This window comes from Mytilus trossulus, chromosome 2 (genome assembly GCF_036588685.1).
Source record: "Mytilus trossulus isolate FHL-02 chromosome 2, PNRI_Mtr1.1.1.hap1, whole genome shotgun sequence".
Lineage (NCBI taxonomy): Eukaryota > Metazoa > Mollusca > Bivalvia > Mytilida > Mytilidae > Mytilus > Mytilus trossulus.
This window is the reverse complement of record NC_086374.1, coordinates 56,898,447-56,919,941: the sequence shown is the minus strand read 5'-3', so window position 1 is coordinate 56,919,941 and position 21,495 is coordinate 56,898,447. Positions and strand designations below refer to the sequence as shown.

The window sequence follows — 21,495 nt, the reverse complement described above, 5'->3', positions numbered from 1 at the left end:
ATATTAAATTCCCATAAATTAAATCTAATATACAAGATATTAGATAAAAACTAAAATGTCCGATACAATGTCCCCACATACGATTTTGACGTTATTTTTAATAAAATATGCTTCTATTTTTCGTTCCGTCTAATTGTCATGATTGCAGTTTTCACAGACGATTTGAAATACGGCTATTTTATTTTGTTGCTTAATAAGAAAACTTTAAAATTAATGTTTTATTTTGAAGCTCTACCGATTCACAAAGAAGGGGTGGGGAGACTCGGAGATTTTCTCGTTGAACTGAAGTGTTTTACAGACTATAATAGTCGGATCCGCTAGAATACAAATTAATAGAAAAAAAACAGCTATAATAATTGTTCCCGCTAATTCCCTTGCATATATTCAAGTTGTGCAGAACTGCCATGCTAGATATGCCGTAGTCCTTTTGCCTTGACATTCTGGAGTGCAAAACGAATGCATTTGCAGTGCATAGTTTATCCATAAAAAAAAGAAATCGATTGCCCTTATAATTAAAATGTATATAATTAAATGGTTTTAATTCAAGTTACTTTTTTATTTTTAATTTGTTAATAAAACTAAAGCTTCACATCTTTTATCTAAGAACAAAAATTCCTTCTTGGGGAAAAAAATCGCGTGTTATTGTTGATTGTTAAAGTCCTGAAAACGGATAGATGGAAACAAAAATGTTTGATATAAATGGCTTTAGATTCAGTTTTTTTTAAAATATAAATTAAGGCTACATTTTAATATAATAATTCTATGAATTCACAATATAACAAAAAGCAGAAAAAAATATGAATGAAGTGAAATATCTTAGTAAGGAGTCATTACTACAGAGATGGTGTGTTTGACACACAAAACTTAAAAGCTTAGTGATATTACCAAAAAGTATATTTTAGTTGGGTATTTTTTCCATTTACTCATTTTCAATTATAATCAAGGCACATTTTATTTTTACTCATGACAAATATTTATATATAGAAAAGAAGGACACATATTTCACTTCCTCCCCCGTAATTCTTTATCAAAAATATATATTTGAAATGAAAAAAGCTAAGAAATCTTAATTTTATTAGTGTTCTCTAGGTTATCTCGTCTTCATTCATTCTCTGACATATTCTAGCCTGCCCTTTCATAAAATAGTGATTTTGTTGAGTGTTCTATCGAACTTTCGAAAAAAAAAATACCTGATAACCGTATAGACAAAAAAGAAATTGTTGGAAAAATCTTACAGCAAGTGATTCTTAATAGCTATAAGATACATTTTTCTTATACAATACAACTTTTAAATCTTACGGGAAACTATTCCAAGCTTTCACTGTAACCTCGCTCTAACTTATCCCCATCCCTCACCCCCCCCCCCACCCCACCCAAAAAAAAACCCACACCAAACAAACAAACCCGCAATACTATTGTCATTCTTATAGTCAGCACTCAATTGTTCACAAACAAATGTGTTTTAAGCTGCTAAAGACATGATTCAAACGCTCAGAATGTCCTTTGTTCTATATTTTTGCTCTCCATTTTTATGCAAAACCTTTTACATTTTTATTTTATGGGTTATTGTTGAAGGTCGTACGATGACGTATGGTTGTTAACACATACTTCCTTTGGTTTCTTATGGAAATTTGTCCATTGACAACACACATACCACATCATCTACTTTATATAAGTATTGTATAAATTACAACGTATTTTGGTGATCTTGCAAAATGATCGTAATCCCGAAAATCGTAAACATATTTTCTTATCTTAAAAGGGGGCAAGAAGGGTTCCATTAACAGGCCAATAAATAAGATTACAGTTAGTTTAAATTTATTTTTTTAAAATAGGGGTATTTTTTCTCTCATAATAACAGTAAACAGATTCACAACAATGTCAATTTCAAGAAAGCAGACAACAGTTAATAAGTCAATAACAGTACAGCATCAATGATCTTTTATATATGCCACTTTTAACTAAAATATAAAAGCACAGAACCAGGACATAGGAGCACAGAACCAGGACCGTTTTTCTTATCACCAGCACAGCGTCAGGACAATTCCGTTTAACGAACTTGCACGACGTTTGCAATATAATATTGTTGTAATATACTTTGCATGGTACTTATGACAAATCAGAGAAAAATTAAGCAACAAAACAGTCGTTTTATTGCCGTTCTGATACAATGTAAACAAACCCACCAGCACAGAATCAGGACCCACCAGCACCCGTCAGGACCAAATCACCAGCACAGTACGTTCTCTCGCAGGACAACCATACCCACCGTGATATAATAAAAAGATTTTAACTATTTTGACTAATTTCAAATTTACGGGCCCGGAAGTTGACTGTTTTTCCCGAACTTTTGTTAAAGGGAAGTAATATTTTCCCGGACTTTTTCGGAACATTTCTTAGTATGGATAGTAAAATTGGGTATTTTCTCTGGGTCGTTTAAATCACTCGAAACTTGGTAAGACATGCACGGAAGTGATAGATATGTATTATAAATATAGAAAATTGAATATTTTAATAAAAAAAAAAAAAAAAAAATCTGTATCATAGACCCAAGCGCCTGTGGTGCAATGTGGATAAATTTATCGGTTTGGTAGCGCGTCATCGCTACAATGGCTTCCATTTCTACGATTGTGAAAATGAACTGGCGTAATGGGGATATAATTTTGACGAAGTAGGACCCTGACTGAACAGAAAAACCTTTTTTATACTGCAATCAGCTAGTTTACTGTACAGATAAAGCTATACGTATAAACGTTAGCTTTATACGTCAATGACCCCAACTGACCTATAAGCCCCGCCTCCTTATTGAATTTCTTCAACAACATTACGTCACGACCATGACAACGTAAAGTAACAATGGTCAAACTTTTTTCAATTTAAACTTTTATGTCTTCAAATTGGTTATTTATATATCATGTTTATCAAATGTTATTAATTAAGTTCATTTTCCCTTTCTAATTCCTTAATACGCCAATGTCTTACCACGTGGACTACGCTCATAGGGAAATACCCCAAAATGGTACCTCAAGAGGGAAATTCCAAACACTTTTTTTAACAATTTTTGTTACATGTTTTTTTCATTTTTCATTTTTTTTTTTCGATTTCAGTATAAAAACAATATACGTATAGTGTCTTGAAATATGAAATTTATTTGTATTCGGCACGAAACGGGAAAATGCTCGGTAGAACCTCGCATTTTCCCGTTTCTAAGCCTCATACAAATAAATTTCATACTTCAAGACACTATACGTATATTGTCTAAGTGTATGTAAAATGCATTTTTGGAACTGATTTAAGCAAATGACCCTTACATTCAAGTCACCTAATATAACTTACTATTGTCGGCTGACCAGATAATCTGTCCTACTTTAACTATTGATGTCATACAACTATCCCGTTTCCATTGTGGCATCAGTTATTTTGTATTGTGAAGTCAAAATTTTACACGAACATGGGTGATGTCCAGTCATGACAGACAAATAGCAATACGATGTTTAGGAATACATGACATAAAACCTCCTTCATATAAGACACAAATATATGGAAACCAAATCAAATAAAAAAACCAGCTGTTACTGTAAATGGACTAGAGTTTATTTGACCTTTTAAACAAATGTAGAGGAAAATGACGGGGAAGGGGCCAAATAGAGCTAAAGGAGAGTAAACTAGAGGGAAATTTTAAAGTTAAGTCATCCTTTTAGACGCAAGTTAAATGAGAGGGGGACCTTTTTCGGGACGTCGGGATCGGGTGTTTTTAAGTTCGGGGTCAGGGATAACTGTTTTTGAATTTTGGAATGTCAGGATTTGACATTTTTTAAATTGGGACATCAAGATTTCATGTATTTAAGCCAGGGATTTCGGGATCAGGACCCCTCCTATCCCCCTCTTAAATAATGACTTATTTAGCCTTAACGTCACACACGTTGTTCCTACAACCCCTATGATTTAAAACAGAATCTTCGAAATTTCCTCCGCAAAACAAAATAAAATGTTAACAAAAACAAACCACTATAAAAACTAATAAAATATATGTTTTCCTTTATGTTCTTATAGCTCTTGGTCATATGCTTAGTAGTATCTAGTATATTTGAGGATTAAAACAACAAAGCTATATGAAAAAAACGGATGCCCAACGTTACATTTTTAAACAACTGTTTTATTTCTTATGTATAGTGTTCCTATTTCTTATTCTCTGATCTTCCCGAAACTTAGCAGAAGCAACGAAGTGTGTCAGATCTTTGTTAAATTAAAGCCGTTCTTTTGTCGAAGAATTTCGTTTGACTCGGTGGCTGCATATTAAGCTGGAATAAGAAAAATGTCCAATCACGTTTTTCGTTGACTTAACGGCTAAAATGTAGTTTTATAAGTAGACATAGCTAAAAATGTCTAAAAAATGTGAGATAATTATAACATCTATCGAAAGGACAAACAATTGCCTCATTGTTCGTGAGTTCAAAAATTGTAGATTCTATAAAACCAGCTCTACACAGTCGTTTTTTTAAGCGGTAGCCATTTTGTCAAAGTTGATATTTCATTTGTTCAAGCAATTAATGCGGGTTTGTTACCTGATATTTCAATAAGTATTTTATAATTTACCAAAACAAATTAAAGTTAGATACACGAAAAGAACATAAAGTCTAGATTCTTTCTTTATTAACTGCATGTTTGGGTCTTACAGTAATAAAATGCTACGAAACATTACAAGACGGTAGCCATTTTGTCCAAACAAATTTGTTCCATATTAAATTCGAATCGCAAGGTGAAATTTTAAAAAAAATTGCTGGTTGTCGAAAAAAACCAAGGTCCATGTTGTACATGAATCCGGGAGGTAACTGAAAGACTTATCGGGGCAACAAAAACAGTTTCATTGAATTAATGCAACCCCGTATTATACGGACGATTCAGGAGAAGATTAGTACATTTTAAAAGCAAGCAACTTCAAATGACTGGGAAAATAATTTTCAAGATCGGGTTATAACAATTTAATTTAATGGTTGCATTTCGACAAGTTATGTGTCCAGCAAATTTAAAATACAATTCAATTCAAATTAATCAATGGTAAATATGTTTTTATTTACTTGCAGAGTGTCGGATATATTTGTATAAGGGTTGAATCAAGATGTGAAAAATTTACAATGACAGATGATATGCACCATGCAATTTTAGCAGCCTGCGATTAACCCTTTCACGTTCCGCCAAATTTGACGTAAACTTATGAAAAGACACTATCAAAGTTCAATCGCATATAGCATTCGCACTGAAGCTTACACAAAGGTGGTTGTGGGTCCATTTGAGAGATAATTGATTAAATATTTGAAAGAAATAAATATATCAGAAATGTTGTCTTCTGAAGTCACGTGTTATCTGTCCAAAAGTCACGTGACTTGCGGAAAAAAAGTAAAAAAATACAAAAATCTTGCGAAAAAGGTCGTTTGAAGGCTTTTATAATGGCTAATATGATATAGTTTTGGTGTCAAAGCAATGTCCTAAGTCTGATAGAAACAGGAAAGTTACAATTATGGTATAGTTGGAGGAAATACGTGATGTATGCCTTCCAAACGTTGATGCCATCAATATGCAAAATAACGGATTTCAGCCGTTTTTTCGTCAAAAATCTTATCCTTGACACAAATTTTAGGTTAAACTATGTTTATTCAAGCAGCACATATAATTTTTACTTAAAAAGTAAGATTCAATGAATTACCAATAATTACTTTGGTGTTTTGGGCCTATGATGTATTAGTTTAAGGGGGGGGGGGTGCAATTAGGACACACATTATTTAAAAACATACAAACATTGTTTTTAATTTGAGTTTTGTATATATTCATGACCCTCTTTTTGAAAATGAAAGTTAAGTTAAGTTAAGTAACATTTAATATAGGAAATTATATTTTGACCTCCGGTTTTGAGGTTCGAACATGCAATTTTCCTGCTGTGGGCTAGTGCAGCTTCCCACTGAACCACGGGAGTTCCAGTTTAAAGCTTTGAAATTTTAGTAGTTAACTGTTCCATTAACGAAGTGAGAGTAAACAAATAATCAGTCTGTTTTCGTTTAGAAATTAAGTCTCGATATAACATATATAATTGTTGTAAATCCCATCATTTTGAGCAAATATAGGATGATATCATACTTTAGTCTGCTACTTTTTTCTTAACTTTTACCAGTTTCTTTATTTCAACAAAAGTGTTTTCGGCATTACCATAACCAGGCACTTCAGAAACAATGTTCTGTTACATCTATTTCAACATCCAAAAAAAATTTTATGACTTTTTGTCTGTTTTTGTCTCTTTTTCAATTAATTTGGAATTACTGACCACAAATTGAGAATGCATTTCAAGTAAATGATTGCGTTGGTACACTTACAATCACTTATTTCACTTGCGAACAAGTTTAAATCATACTATGAATAGTTTCCCTCGAAAATACACGGCGAAATTAATCAAAAAAAGTTATATTGCCCCCAAAATCAACAGTATATTTTCCCATACTCTACGGAAATATTGTGTTCAAAATTAAAAAAAAACCACGGTTTTCACAGGAGAAAACGTTGTCCGTTAGGAGCGATTTGATACCAAACCGTACTCGCGAAAGGTTTTAGGCACCACGAACCACCCAGCTGTGATATAGGGGATTGATTTGAGCCATCAACCTCTTCTGTACGTCAACAAATGCCAAAGATTCAATACTTTACGCAAGCTAGTTGCCCCAAAATATAGCCCATCGGTACCAGAGTACCGATGGGAACAGGAAGGGGTTAAAGTTTTGTTATACATTTGTAATTCATTTATTGAAAACCGTATACTTCTGTCCCAATTTTCCTTCCTCCAAGTTCATTACTTACGACAATACAACATTTTAAGGTGAATTAAGGGTAAAACAAATTTAATCCGGCGATTTCCACAACTTGAGATAAATAAATTCATGGTAAATAGACATAACAAAATTAATAGAGACGGATTTAGATTCATTCAACTACAGTGGAGATCAGTTCTAACCTCTCATTAAATCTGTCAGAATCTGTCAGGAGAACTGTTCTAGGACAGTACGTAGAACTGTCAGTCTGACACCTTTTATGTTAGAACTGTTCTAGCTAGAACTGATTTGGTCAGTTCTACCTAGATCTGATTTGAACAGTTCTACCTAGAACTGATCCTGACAGTTCTACCCTAGAACAGTTTTAGACAGTTCTACCTAGAACTGACCAAATCTTTGGTCAGTTCTACTTCTAGAACAGTTCTGCGGTTAAAATTGATTACACATTCTACGGCTAGAATTGATTCCCAATTGATACGATATTCCCGTGCTTGCATTTCCTATCATGATTTTCTTGATAGAGGGTTACTGCTCACAAGGAAGCTATTAAACCAAGAGTTCCAAATGGCGAAGTTGAAATCATCCCTTCGTAAATTTTACGGACGTCATCACGAGTTGGTTGACCGTTATGGAATAACCGTTTCACAAATGATATCGGATAAGTTCCTTACGTCATAACTACAATCCCCTTCCCTTTCATGAATTTGACCTACCGAATTAGACTATTTACCGGATTTGTAATCACATAAGTAACACGACGGGTGCCGCATGTGGAGCAGGATCTGCTTACCCTTCCGAAGCACCTGAGATCACCCCTAGTTTTTGGTGGGGTTCGTGTTGTTTATTTTTTAGTTTTCTATGTTGTGTCATGTGTACTATTGTTTTTCTGTTTGTCTTTTTCATTTTTAGCCATGGCGTTGTCAGTTTGTTTTAGATTATGAGTTTGACTGTCCCTTTGGTATCTTTTGTCCCTCTTTTATAAATCCTACGGCTAAAAAAAAATTGATTAATAAATTCTACGGCTAGAATTGATTACTACTTTGTCTTTATATAAAGGCTTCGACAAAATAGCGATTAATTATATTATAAGGAGTTACGGAAGCGTATTAGCGCCACACATTTTTTGTTCTTCCTATGTTTGCGTTTAAGGGCATACGATACAGTTACAGGGGAGGTAATGACGTCGCTAACGAAAAATGTTTTTTTTCGCGACGTCAAACTGTGACAAATCGGGAAAAGATGCATTTTTTTGACTGATTTTTATCATCCAAAGTGATTTAATTTGAAAACGAGTTCATGGACCCCTATTTTTCAAAACAGCAATTTGTTTTATTTTGCAGGGAGATTGTGTGACCCAAATTTTATAAAACTGTAAATAGAGGATTTTTTTTTTAACTTTGATAAACATGCAGCAAAAAATTACGTATTTTCGTCAATTCGGGAATATTTGATAAATATGAGTTATTTCTAAATAAAACATGCATTATTTTTTATGATTTTTATAAAATACGGAAATTACCGATTATTTAACAAAAAACAATTTGTGTTTATCTTTTATAACAAAAAAGTTATATCTTTCTTTCGAAAAAGAAATTACGGCCACAAATCTGAATTTTGAGAAAATATACGAAATTTCGACCCCATTTTACTCAAAAAGTAGCACATGAAGGTATATTTTTTATTACATATTTGATTTAATCAGGTAAAAAATAGCCTATATGCAAATTTTCACGAAGTTGTAAATACAGGATCAAAACTGTATCGTAACGCAAATATCTTGATATCAATTATTCATTACGTTTTGTATATATGTCCGTCTGTCATTTATTTCGGATGTGATTTACTAGTTGATAAAAAAAAAAGAAACATACATGCATGTACAAGGCCAAATCATTATGATAAATATGCATAGGAATAATGGAATACTTGAAGTGCAATTATACATGAATTAAGACTGATTTGTGCATTAGAAAAGTACATAATTTAACAAGAAAATAGTATATACATGTAGTCATATTTAAATTGAAAGATAAAAAATAATGTCATACAATTGTGAAACCTCCAAGTCAAATAGACAAAATTATCTTTATGCTTTTTTTTTTAAATCTCAGAATATGAATAAGATTCTTTGATATAAAGTCATTGAATTTTCATTTCAATATAATGAAGTTTTTTTAAGATGCTTGGGTAGCAATTTGAAAAGAGAGAACATAATTTTATTAATAAAACATCTTCATTCTATACATTTATTGCCAACTGGTAGCATGTTTGAATCCACCCTTCTTTACACAGTTCTCAAACGAGAGCTTACTTTGGAAGTATATTTATATTCGGTTATACAGTGTAGCTATATTAGCAGGGTTGATTTTTTTCTTAGGTACAACCTCAATTTACTCAATTTTCTTTGTAATATATATACTAGTAGTAACATGGATATCGTTTTGGGAGACCTTTATAGTTTGTTGTTCAGTGTGAGCCAATGCACCGTGTTGAAGACCATAATTCGTCCTATGATGGTTTACTTTTACGAATAGTGACTTAGATGGAGAGTTTTCTTATTGGCACTCATACCACATCTTCTTATAATATTCTGCTCATTATTAGTCATTGATATGATCAATTATTCAAGCATTTTACTTTGCAATACTACAAAGGTGATAAATTTGAATATATATACAGCCTCCTCCATTAATAACTACTGTTTCATTTGAATCTTAAATAAGAAATAAGATAAAACAAATGTTTGCGTTGTAACACAAAGGTTTTGCGTTATAAAGCAAAGGTTTGCGTTTAACGCAAAGGTTTGCGTTTAACGCAAAGGTTTGCGTTATATCGCAAAGGTTTGCGTTTTGTAACGCAAAGGTTTGCGTTGTTATAACGCAAAGGTTTGCGTTGTAACGCAAAAGGTTTGCGTTATGACGCAAATATTTGCGTTATAGGTTTGCGTTACATCGCAAAGGTTTGCGTTGTAACGCTAAGGTTTGTGTTATAACGCAAACATAGGAAGAAAAATTAAAAAAAAATGTGTGCATGGCGCTAATACGCTTCCGTAAAGAGTTTTGCTATTTTGCTGGTTTTATTTCAAATTTTTCGTCGGCAAGAGAACATGTTTTACCCCGCCATACAGTATTCTGCATGTATGTGACTGTTCAAAGTCAGGAACCTGTTATTCAGTGATTTACTGTTGTTGATATGTTACATAAATTAGATATAATATTAGAAAATTGAGTTCCTGAAATTTTCATCCCAAACGGGAATCGAACCAGGAACCTTTGTGTTAGTGGAAGACATGTTGCAAGGCAAAATCAATGTCCCGATTTCACTGTCCGTCTTTTTTTGTAAATAACAGCAAACATTTCAGTCCTTTATCTAATTTTTCCAATTTGCAGTACCATTTTTTTTGGTGTATTGTTTGGTCTGTTATTGTCCTGACCAAGAATGAAAATGTCCCACTGGATACTCAAAAAACAATATTTTTTTCAAGTTGTATACGTTAACTTGTACCCTTACACGTCCAACACCAGCCGCTTTCATTGTGATATCCAATGATGCGTAAATATTACCAATAACAATCAACACACAGGAAAGTTATATTTCCTTGAAAAGCTTTTAAAAATCAATCCTAATTCGAATTAAACCTCTGACGTTAAAGATCAATTTTAACAGTGATCTTTCATTCCTTGTTTTATTTTTTAAGTATACAAAATTTGAAATTTTACAATATAACACTGTTGTTGGTACCTTGTATGGAATTGTATGAAACTAACTGCTGTACATATTGTATACAGTTGCTAAATGTTCATGTTCGGGGTAATAATGCACTCACTGAAATGATGATTCTTCTTATAAAAAAACAATGAATTATTTGTTTCGCTAGTTAATAACACAGACAAACACAAGTGTTTAAATGATTTAAATTAATTGTTATTGCAAATAATTAAAAGCACCGACACTGAGACATTAAAATCTCAGCGAAAGCTTCGAAATTCTTTTGGTCCATTTGGAGTCATGCATAATTTGCGTTGTTCCTCTTGTTTGACGTGATCGCCAATATGTTCACTTTGTGGTCTTTTCTGTCTGGTTCGAGAAGAAAGTGTACTTCGCCTCAGCCTCGTAATGATGTGCGATAATTCACGTTTGCTGACAAGTTTCCACATATTCTGGTATGGTTTGCTTAGTTCCGGGAAATGATGATCCATATAAGGTTGTTTGAAATATGATGACATAGTTCCATAATGATGTGAAAAATATGGACTAGCAGCAGGACTTTCGTAGAAAGATAAATGATCATGATCTGGTGAAACAGAATTCAAACTTTCATCAGACCAAACTCTGTTAAGATATGAAAAATATGTTATTAACAGTAAACATAACATTATTTATATAATAAGACAGGAAGTTTTTTTCAATACATAGATAATTCTAAGAAAGTTTGCGTTCTCTCTCAGCTGATACCTTACCATTCACGATGATTGTCTGATTACTCTCCAAAAATGTCTTTAACCTGGGCAATATGTTCTGTGTCCGTGAAATTAAAGTTTAATGATATTCAAGGTTTATTGTGTTGGATTTTTCTTTTTTTCTTTTTCTTTTCTTTTTTTAGGGGGGATGGGGCCTCGGTTTGTTTAGATGAACATATTCAGTTCTGTGTATAATGTAGGTAATTGTTTTAGTGGTTTTTGTTCGTCCTTTTACTCCTTATGCTAATAATTTTGAATCCTGCTCTGTTATATGAATCTATTATAATTGTGATAAAGGGTAAAGATAGACAAATATTTTTGTTTAAATCACTTATTATTGTCTTTTCTTCAAATATCAACAGCCCTCTGATCTTATTGTGATTATTCTAGGTAAATGACTTGATGTATGAACAGCCTAAAGCAGCAACAAGCGTTTAGGATTACCTTGCTTAGCAAATGTCTCTACAGATCTTTACAAACTAACATGATGAATATGACAAGTACACACATACCGACATTAAATCTAAACAGTAAATTCATAAATCAGTTGAAAATAAAACAAAATAAGATATCAAACTTACATTTCTAGCAGTTCAGAGGACGTCATATTTATTTTTGGCGCAAACGGATCTCCCTTAATTACGGATTAAAATACCTCTTATACATGTTTAAAGGTCTATGACACATTCTGGGGCGCATTTCATTTGCGCCAATTTTTAAAAAATCAAACCTTTCATTTGCGCCACAAGGTTATATATCATTTGCGCCAAAAGAAAAACCTTCATTTGCGCCATTTTACAGGTATAACAGGTAATATAACGGAAAAGTTAAATATTATTTACGATTTATTTTGTTTTTTGCTTGTACATGACTCCTCCTGGATATATGTGTGAGTTCATACTCATTTCTAATACAAAACTGAGAGTCACTAAGGTTATAATTATATATAAAGCCAGGATTACGGCTGATGCGGACAGCAAAACAATTATAAAAACTTTAAACGAGCACAACCATGGAGTAAACCAGCAGAAAGTAGAATCTCAACAACTCAGAGTCAGAGTTCGGAAAGCATCTAATATAACTGCAAGACCTTCAAAGATAATACGCACAGAACTACAAGGTAATTTTGTTTGTCACCTATAGTTATCTCATTGACATTACTACCACATCTTCTTTTGTTTAATTCATTTTAATTGAAAAAAGAAAAAAAGAGCAGAGAAGTTAAATTATTCAATTGTCAATATAAATTTTGTACCAGAACAGACTTGTAACTTTACTATAGTGCTGACAAATGTCTCAATAATGTACTCCAGTGTATAGTGCTTTCTTTTCTGTTTTTATCAAGGTTTTAACATTACTTTCATGATTTTACCAAGGTTTTATTCAGGTTTTAACATTACTTGTATGATGTTTATACTATTATTACCTGTATTTCTGAGGAATATGTTTCTTCATTATTAAAAGACTTTTTGAAAAATTTTATGTTTTATACTATTATTACCTGTATTTACCTGTATTTACCTGTACTTACCTGTAATATTGGCGCAAATGAAAGATATAGTTTTTGGCGCAAATGAAATATGGTTTGTGGCGCAAATGAAAGATTTTTTTGGCGCAAATGAAATGCCAATTGGCGCAAATGAAAAGCACCGCACATTCTGTAACAATGTGGATTACGAAATTTTCAAACTTCAATAATATCAAAACAATAAAGATAATTTATCATAGAGATGGGCCATTTTGTACATAATCCAACGGGAAACTTCGTTCAAAGAATTGTTATTAATTTCATTGTTTCATTGCATTTAAGATAAAAAAGGGATTGTGTGGCAAATACAACCAAAATTTTTGTAGAAAATCAAAGAATTTAATACAGATATTTTTGTTAAAACATTTTAAACATAGGTAATTCACTAGTTTTTCTATGATTTACAGGTGTTTATTGTTTACAAAAACTCCTATAAACAACCTTTAGTTTCCAAAAAAAAACTCGTGCCAAGACACTAAAGGCGAGCGCACCCTAGAATGTGTACTTCAATTGGTCCATATTTATATTTGTTTTAACCAATAAGTTTATAAACTTGTTTAAAGGAAATAATTGCTAGCACTTCATTATTCATTATCTTTGCAGTTTAACATGTTTATAATTTACATTGCTACAGAAGGGATCATACACCTTAACTAAATATAAAAAAACCCTCTTATTTAATTTATTGTTGAAGGCATTCTCCGAACATCTCTTCGGATTCCAGCAACCAGTATACCATCAAAACAGACATCATACTATTGTATGTTATTTAGACTACCTAGAAATGACACATTCCATCTTGTGGGAACAAAACCGATCATTGATAATAAAGATATCACACACCATATACTTCTGTTTGGCTGTAACGAACAAGGTAAGTACCTTTTAAGATAATCCAGAACATAGGAGAAACATGTATGATTGATATGAAAAAAATTTTCAATGAGATACCAGAAAATAACAAAATAACCCAGAAGTCTTGTAAAGATTTCTAACAACATTTTAAACTCTTAACTGTCCTGAATTTGTAAAAATCAAACTATGACTAAAAAAACAAGTCAAAGATCGGTCATCAAAGTCTCAAAATTACATAAATCTTTAGTTGAAATATAGGGCATCACTTACAAAACCTATGACCTGGGACAGGCACGTGATTTCATGACTTAAATTTTTCTATTGAGGTATCAACTGTCCCCATTTTGATTTTGTAGAGGACACACCAATGGTACTTAAAACATGTAACTAGTGGATCTATAAGGCATGGGTTACTCAGCTGAAATCAAAACATAAAATTGATTAACATTTGTAAAACATTAAAATCAGCATGGTTCTTTGGTAAACTTAATTAGCAAATTAACTTAGTAAAAAATAGATACTGACGATTTCTATATTGCCGTTCTAGAGTTATGTGTCTTGAGTAGAACATGATACTTATATCGTTTCCCTTCTAATAAAAAAATGAGAATTCGATAGTAACGATTTTTACTTTTTCTGCTGTTCAGTATATTGTCCTGTATTGATGGAAAACGACATTATGTCTTAATTTTCATTGTGATAATTTAATCAGCTTTTGACCAAATCGTTTTGAAATAGTTTGATTTTGGACTTCATGTCTGATTTTGAGAATTTGCACTGATTGCTGTCAAGAGTTATGTACCTTGGTGGATCAATGCATTAACGTCATAACTAGTTTGTTCTACCCTTCTCGCCTGTTTGTTTTAATTACTGTAACTTTCAATATTTCGTAGAAGGACAAATAATACCATCGGAAGAAACATATGAATGTGGAATGTTAGCGCACAGACAATGTGTCAATATTATTGGGACCTGGACAGTTGGAAGTGATGGCGATTGTTTCCACAATTCTACTGGATTTAAAATTGGATCATCTGGATTCCAAACTGCAGCTTTACAGGTATAAAAAGAATAGCTGCTCTCAAAGTTTTTAAGTGATGTAACGACATTTTTAACACAATCTTAAACATGCTTACTTTGAAAAAAAAAATCGGGCTTGATTGAATTGGTGAAATAGCAAATCAAATGTAAAAATAAACTTTACTTGGTAAACATGGACTTCAGCATCGCTCACTAATACTACTAATACTACTTAAACATATGATAAAATGATATTGCTTGTACTGTAAATTACTTTTCGCGGATTAAGCTATATATATTTAATGATTTTTGAAGATACAGCTCTTCGCGTATTCCAAATCCTTGGCTTTCGAATTAAAATATTTTCAGGTATCTGTGTAAAATATTAATACAGTTTTGCGAGTTAATTTTTCAGATTCATTGGAATAATCGAAATAGAATTCCAAATATGACAGATTCCTCTGGATTAGAGCTTTTTTATACTCCAAATCTTCGACAATACGAAGCTGGCATGTTTGCTGTGGGACAAGAGTACCTAAATATTCCACCGCGAGTTCCTAACATAAGCTTCCGTTCGAGCTGTTCCAGTGCCTGTACAGAAGTGATGTTTCCGAAAGGTGTTTTTATTACAAGAGCAGTTAACCATATGCATTATAAAGGTAAAATACCACCGTGAAGTAGAACACAGTTTTGTTTGTTCAGCTAGTTGTATTCAGAGATCAAATAAGCTAAGTCATTTAATTTTACATTCATATATATTTATGGTGTTCTTTCCATTTACAATCCAATTTTTTTTGAACTGGTTCTATTCATATACAAATGTGTCCTCTAAAACTGATCAGAACTAGAAACTAAAGAAACAACATACACATCTTTCCACGACTTATTTTTAGACTGATACCCCGAAATTGACATACAGGGTGATTTCAGTACCAGAATCTATGACAAACGAGACAATTTTAGTCTTGAAATTTTGAATATCCATCTTTGTAGCAATTTACCAATTTCATCTGCATGTGGGATATATATTTCCCAACTTATTCGGTATTCAAGATCATGCAGCAACTACTCAGACTTTGTAAAACATGAACAGACAGTGGATGAATCAGATGTATGTCAAAAGAGGGGCGAAAGATACCAGAGAAACATATAAACACATAGATAGAAAATAAACTGACAACACCATGGCTAAAAAAGAAAAAAGACACAGACAAATAATAGTATACAAGACACAACATAGAAAACTAAGGACTAAGCAAAACGAACCCCACCAACAAAACGTGGGATGATCTCAGGTGCTCCAGAAGGGTAAGCAGATCCTGGTCGGCATGTACCACTTGTCCTGTTGCTCATGTTAATACAAATCCGGTTAATAGTCTAATTCGGTATGACATATTCGTGAAAAGGTTAAGGGAGTGTAGAAACTACACAAGGAATATATCCAATATCATATGTGAAACGGATATTTCATAACGGTCAACCAACTGGTTATGGCGTTCGTAAAATTTACGAAGTCATGATTCAAACTTCACCATTTGGAACTCTGGTTTACTTGCTTCCTTGTAAGAAGCAACTCTCTATCAATGAAATTATGATAGAAAATACAAGCACGGGAATATCGTATCAATGGGGAGAGAATGTGTTCAACATAGTCACCAAGTTATGAATTATTTAGTGAGATAAAAAGTAAAAACACAAAAATACTGAACTCCGAGGAAAATTCAAAAAGGAAAGTCCCAAATCAAATGGCAAAATCAAAAGTTCAAACACATCAAACGAATGGATAACAACTGTCATATTCCTGACTTGGTACAGGCATTTTCTTTATAGTGGAACGTAAAGTTAAAGGATATTGTTAACTTCTTTGCTTTCTTCCTAAGAAGTTCCTGTTTGAATTCAGCCTCATAAGAATAACAGAATAAGTCGACAAAAAGAGGGGCACAATTGGTTCCCATGAGAATGTTGATAGTTTGTTGTAAAACACGGCCTCCAAATGTTATTAATATGCTGTCAATCAAGAAATCAAGCATCTTGATAATATCAGTTTCAGATATTGTTTTGTGTGAATCACAGTGATTTTTATACAAAGTAGGTTAACTTCCCTAAAGCAATATACTTATATCTACGTTGACCAACCTGAAACAAAGCAATACCACTGCTTCATTCTAAATATTAGCGCACGGTCAATGCTTTTTCAACCCCATAAAAGTATTAAAAGAAGCAGTTAACACTAATTTGTTTTGCTAGGATCATGAAACACGATTTTTATCAAGTATTTACTTGAACACTTTATTGCGGAAGCTCGTGTCATCGTGAATGTTACATTTAATTTTGAAATGAAGGTTAATTTCTGAATGACTAGTGAATGCTCTTATCCAATCAACATTACATATAAAGAATGAAACAAACCACATCTTCTTATATCTTTGTAATGTAAATTAAATAGGAGTCTGAAATTTGGAAGTATTGCTGATCATGATTTTTCCGCTTAAAAGTTGATTTTTATTCTCGAACCATCAACACCACCACAAGTAAATAAATTGGGATCATACATTTCTTTTTACATTAACAAATTACACGAACTTAGGATTAATGGATTTAAATAATTGTATAAATGAAATGTTGATTGTGTCAAAGCGACAACAACCCGAACATAAAGCAGACAACAGCCGATTTATATGTTTTTTTTTCGTTGATAATGTTAACTTATTATGTACATGCATGACAATAAACATATGAATTGCATTATAATATCAGTGTATATGCGTTTTGTAGGTATACAACAAAATATAGAGATATACCGAGGAAACAAGAAAATAAGAGACATTACTCATGAGGAGGAATATACATATGACAAACCAGTATTTTATCAGTGAGTGCATTAATTATTTTATAACTCAAAAGCTGGTAGAATGACTTGTTTGTTTCATCTATCACGATTATGTATAAAGTATAAATCTCAAAATTACTGAATTCCGAGGAAAGTTCAAAACGGAAAATCTCAATCAAATGGCAAAATCAGATGATAAAAACATCAAACGAATGGGGTACTGTCATTTTCCTGACTTGGTACTGGCATTTCATGTGTAGAACATGGCGAATTGGACCTTGAGGTATATCTTTAAACCTCTCACGCATCAAATATTATATTGACAAAGATGCGTGAATAAATGTCACAAATACGGGCACAGCAAAAACCATAAACCCCACCAAAAACTGGGGGTGATTTCAGGTGCTGCTTCACATGTGGCATCTGTCGTGTTGCTCATGTTAATACAAAGCCTGTAAAAAGTCTAATTCGGTATATCACATTCACGAAAAAAGAACGGGTTTGATAGTTACGAGATAAGGAACATATCTGATATCATCTGCATAATTGATATTCCACAACGGTCCACCAACTCGAGATGGCGTCCGTCAAATCTCTTTTGTTGTAAATTTTAGTTTTAACCGGTGTATTATTTTTAATCAAAAACAGGGCATCATGAATATAAAACCAGCTATTTCATGATTATTAGAGAGTGACATAGTTTACTAGTGCCTACATAAATGCGAATCATTCAAATTTGTAAAAGAGAGGCAATAGATATCAAACGGACATTCCAACTCATACTTCGAAATATAAACCGATAAAGCCATGACTAAAAAGCAACAGACCAGCAGGCATCCATTTTTACACAACACACACTAGATACTGAGCAACGCAAACTCAAGTAAGCTAATCATATATGCTCCGAACGGATAAGCATATACATCGCTAACCTATTAAAATCTTGGATTTACAGTTCCTTTGTTCGTAGCAACCCTTTCTCAAACAAATCATCATAGAAAATGAAAGCCCTGGAATATTGTATCGCATTGGAGATATGAACTACGTATTCAGGAACTGCTAGAATATTGCTGCAAAGAAATAGAAAAATCACAATTTGGAAAGATATATATTTTGTCCTTTTTTTTTTAACCCACCCTTATTGTCAATTTCTAAATATAAGTCAAGAGATGAGACGGACTTCACCACTCATTTTTAATGCCGTTGATGGTTTGCTGTTCGTTGTGAACCAAGGAAACATGTTGAATGGCGTGCTTCAATATTGAAGTGATTTACAAATTGTGACTTGGATCGAGAGTTGTAACATTGCTATTTATACATACCACATCTTTTACTTATAACTATATCTGTTAAATTCTTTGTCTAAGTTCGATGGAATAGATGTGTTCAACATATTCAAAATATCTAATTACGTAGATAAACTCGTGATAGGTTTCAAGATTAAAAATTGTATTTACTAGACGCACGTGTTTTCTACATGTACATAAGATTCAACAGTGACTCCTGAAAAAACAGGTCCAAATAAAGCACACCATTAAAGAGTCTTAATTTTTTTTTTCGAAACTGGTCTATCTTTTCCATCCTTATACGGTAATACATAATTCATATTTGTTTAGTGGAAGTGTGCGTGCGTCTTGAATAATGTTATAATCATCAATAGTATTGCAGAAAAATAGAAGTTTGATGAGCAGATCGACCTTTACGTTCTGTTTTCTTGGTATACAAACATGTTAAGTGGTAAATAAACTCATCATAGATGCCAAGATTTAAGTATAAGGGATATTTAATAACCTAAAATAAAAAAAAAGATACATATAAAGTAGATGTATGTGCTCAACGAGACAGCATCCAAGACAACTTCTCGTTTGAATTGTTTATATGGTCATTTCGGGGCCTTTTATATCTGCATATGCGGTATGGACTTTGCTGAAGATCGTACAATGACATATAGTCGTCAATTTCTCTGTCATTTTGTTTTTTGTGGATAATTGTCTCATTGGCAATCACACCACATCTTCTTTTTTTTAATATATAACTAAAAGACATCTATGTTTGTCTGTTTGTGTGTGTTTAAAAGAGATTTTTTGTGAAATTTAAATTTGAAATATACTTTTAACACACACTTAAATCACATTTAACATAAAATGTTTTCATTGTAGGTTTGATCCTCCTATTAAGATTCGTCCTGGGGATGAAATTAGAACTACATGCACATATTCCTCTCTATCGTCAAACGAAACTATTTTCTTTGGCGAAGGAACTTCCGATGAAATGTGCTACGGATTCATCACATATTATCCTGCACAAAATATAGCACTGCCATACTGTACAACATGGAAAACAGTTGAAAAATGTAAAAGATATATGCCACAATTTGGCGGAATAATTGATGGATGTAGGTGGAAGGACTTCCTGTCTGGTGGTAATGAATATATTGGATTCATGATGATTGAATTAGCTATGCACTGTGATACTACGTGTTCTTCGAACTGTACTGAAAAAGTCCGAAATCTACGAGAACATGAATGCTTAAGCGGTGATCTAGGAGATTTTATGATCTTTAAGTTACAGAGAAAATATCCATCCATTAGTTTAATAAAAGACTGTTTTCGAGAAAACAAAAGTGACAATGTAAAGCCATATAGTTTCTGTTTATTTTTAACTTTAGCTTTGATGTATATTCCCTAGCTAGTATTCTCATAAAATCAAATTTACAAGATGTTTTATCAATTAGCCATAAAATACGTGCAAAGATATCGAGATAGAACTCCGTAATCATTCAATAAGATGGTCTATTCAAGTTAACAACTATATCAACAGAACGGCACATACAAATGAGTTTTAAAAAAACCCAACAAAGTCAATAGGTCGTAGGTATGTGTTATCTTTATTATTTGCATCACAAATTTGTTTCAGTAATAATTGATTATTGTCAGGTGCATAACATAAAAAAAATAGGAAGATACAGCCAGTAACAGAGAAGTGATCGAATTGATGTTTTTTTTTACCATTAAAATTAGCTACGTTATCGACAAACTTAATTGAGTAGTGACCGAACTAATGGTACTTCAACGTTAAAAAGATTGACAATGCTGACAAACTTTTATGTGTCGATAATCAAGTTTAATACCGATAAAATTGAAAATAATTCTAATAATATGAATCAAAATATGTCCATGAACCATTTCGAATACACCAAATACACCTAAAAAACTTTTATCTTGATTTGAGCGTCACTGACGAATCTTATATAAATGAAACGCTAGTCTTGCGTACTAAATTAAGGTCTTGTACTTTTATGACTTATATTTAGCATTGCAAACTGGCATCAGATTTTCATTGGCAAGAATTGGAACCAGAACGAAAATTGGAATTGGCTGAAGGAAGCTGTACATGTGGGGGAGACCAAACTTTACATCGTTTAATCAAAGCTATATTGTTAGAACGAAACATTTTCATTGCTTAAAAATAGGTGTCAGGGGATCGCACTCCCATGTCTTTGATCTAGGAAGTTTTGGCTACAAACAAAACATGTATTAAAAAAGTGCAGTCTTCTCAGTAATAGTATACAATATGGTGTTTTCATGCACAGAAATTTTGAATGTATGAATACTGGTTAAATGTTTGGAATAATTCATTGCATTCTATATCGAGTACTATTAATTAATTTTAGACGCTGTATTTCCAAAGAAAAATGTACTCTATAGCTGACAAAGAAGTGTGAACATTTTGCATTTATACTTCCACGGCCCACCGTGCTTGTGTAAATGAAACAACTAATTAACTAGGAACCAAATTTTGATAGAATCTTGATCGTTTCCAGTAAGTTCTTGAAAATGTTTGGTCGCCGCGCTGAAATGAAATTTTGCAAAAGTCCTTTTTTAAGCTACTTGCCAAATCTCGACATATCTGCTTAAATTACCCCTTGGTTGGTCTCCTTTAAACGTTGAATCCGGCGACTTCGATCCTCAACCAAGACGATTACCA

General features: G+C 32.6%; 2 protein-coding genes across 2 annotated transcripts; one reads left to right on the top strand and one right to left on the bottom strand.

Annotated features, from left to right (window-relative positions):
• Positions 1-10,732: 10,732 nt before the first annotated feature.
• Positions 10,733-11,883, bottom strand: LOC134705261 (uncharacterized). The gene is made up of 2 exons (XM_063564016.1): positions 11,857-11,883; positions 10,733-11,147 (listed from the first exon to the last, which is right to left on the bottom strand). Exons 1-2 carry the CDS (start codon positions 11,880-11,882, stop codon positions 10,784-10,786), a joined length of 390 nt encoding a protein of 129 aa, XP_063420086.1. The 5' UTR covers position 11,883; the 3' UTR covers positions 10,733-10,783.
• Positions 11,884-12,142: 259 nt separating this feature from the next.
• On the top strand, positions 12,143-20,974 carry LOC134705885 (DBH-like monooxygenase protein 1). Its single transcript, XM_063564600.1, has 7 exons — positions 12,143-12,395; positions 13,486-13,677; positions 14,552-14,718; positions 15,094-15,337; positions 17,454-17,550; positions 19,668-20,139; positions 20,822-20,974. The coding sequence occupies exons 1-7, from the start codon at positions 12,143-12,145 to the stop codon at positions 20,972-20,974; spliced, it is 1,578 nt and encodes a 525-aa protein (XP_063420670.1).
• The last annotated feature ends 521 nt before the right edge of the window (positions 20,975-21,495 follow it).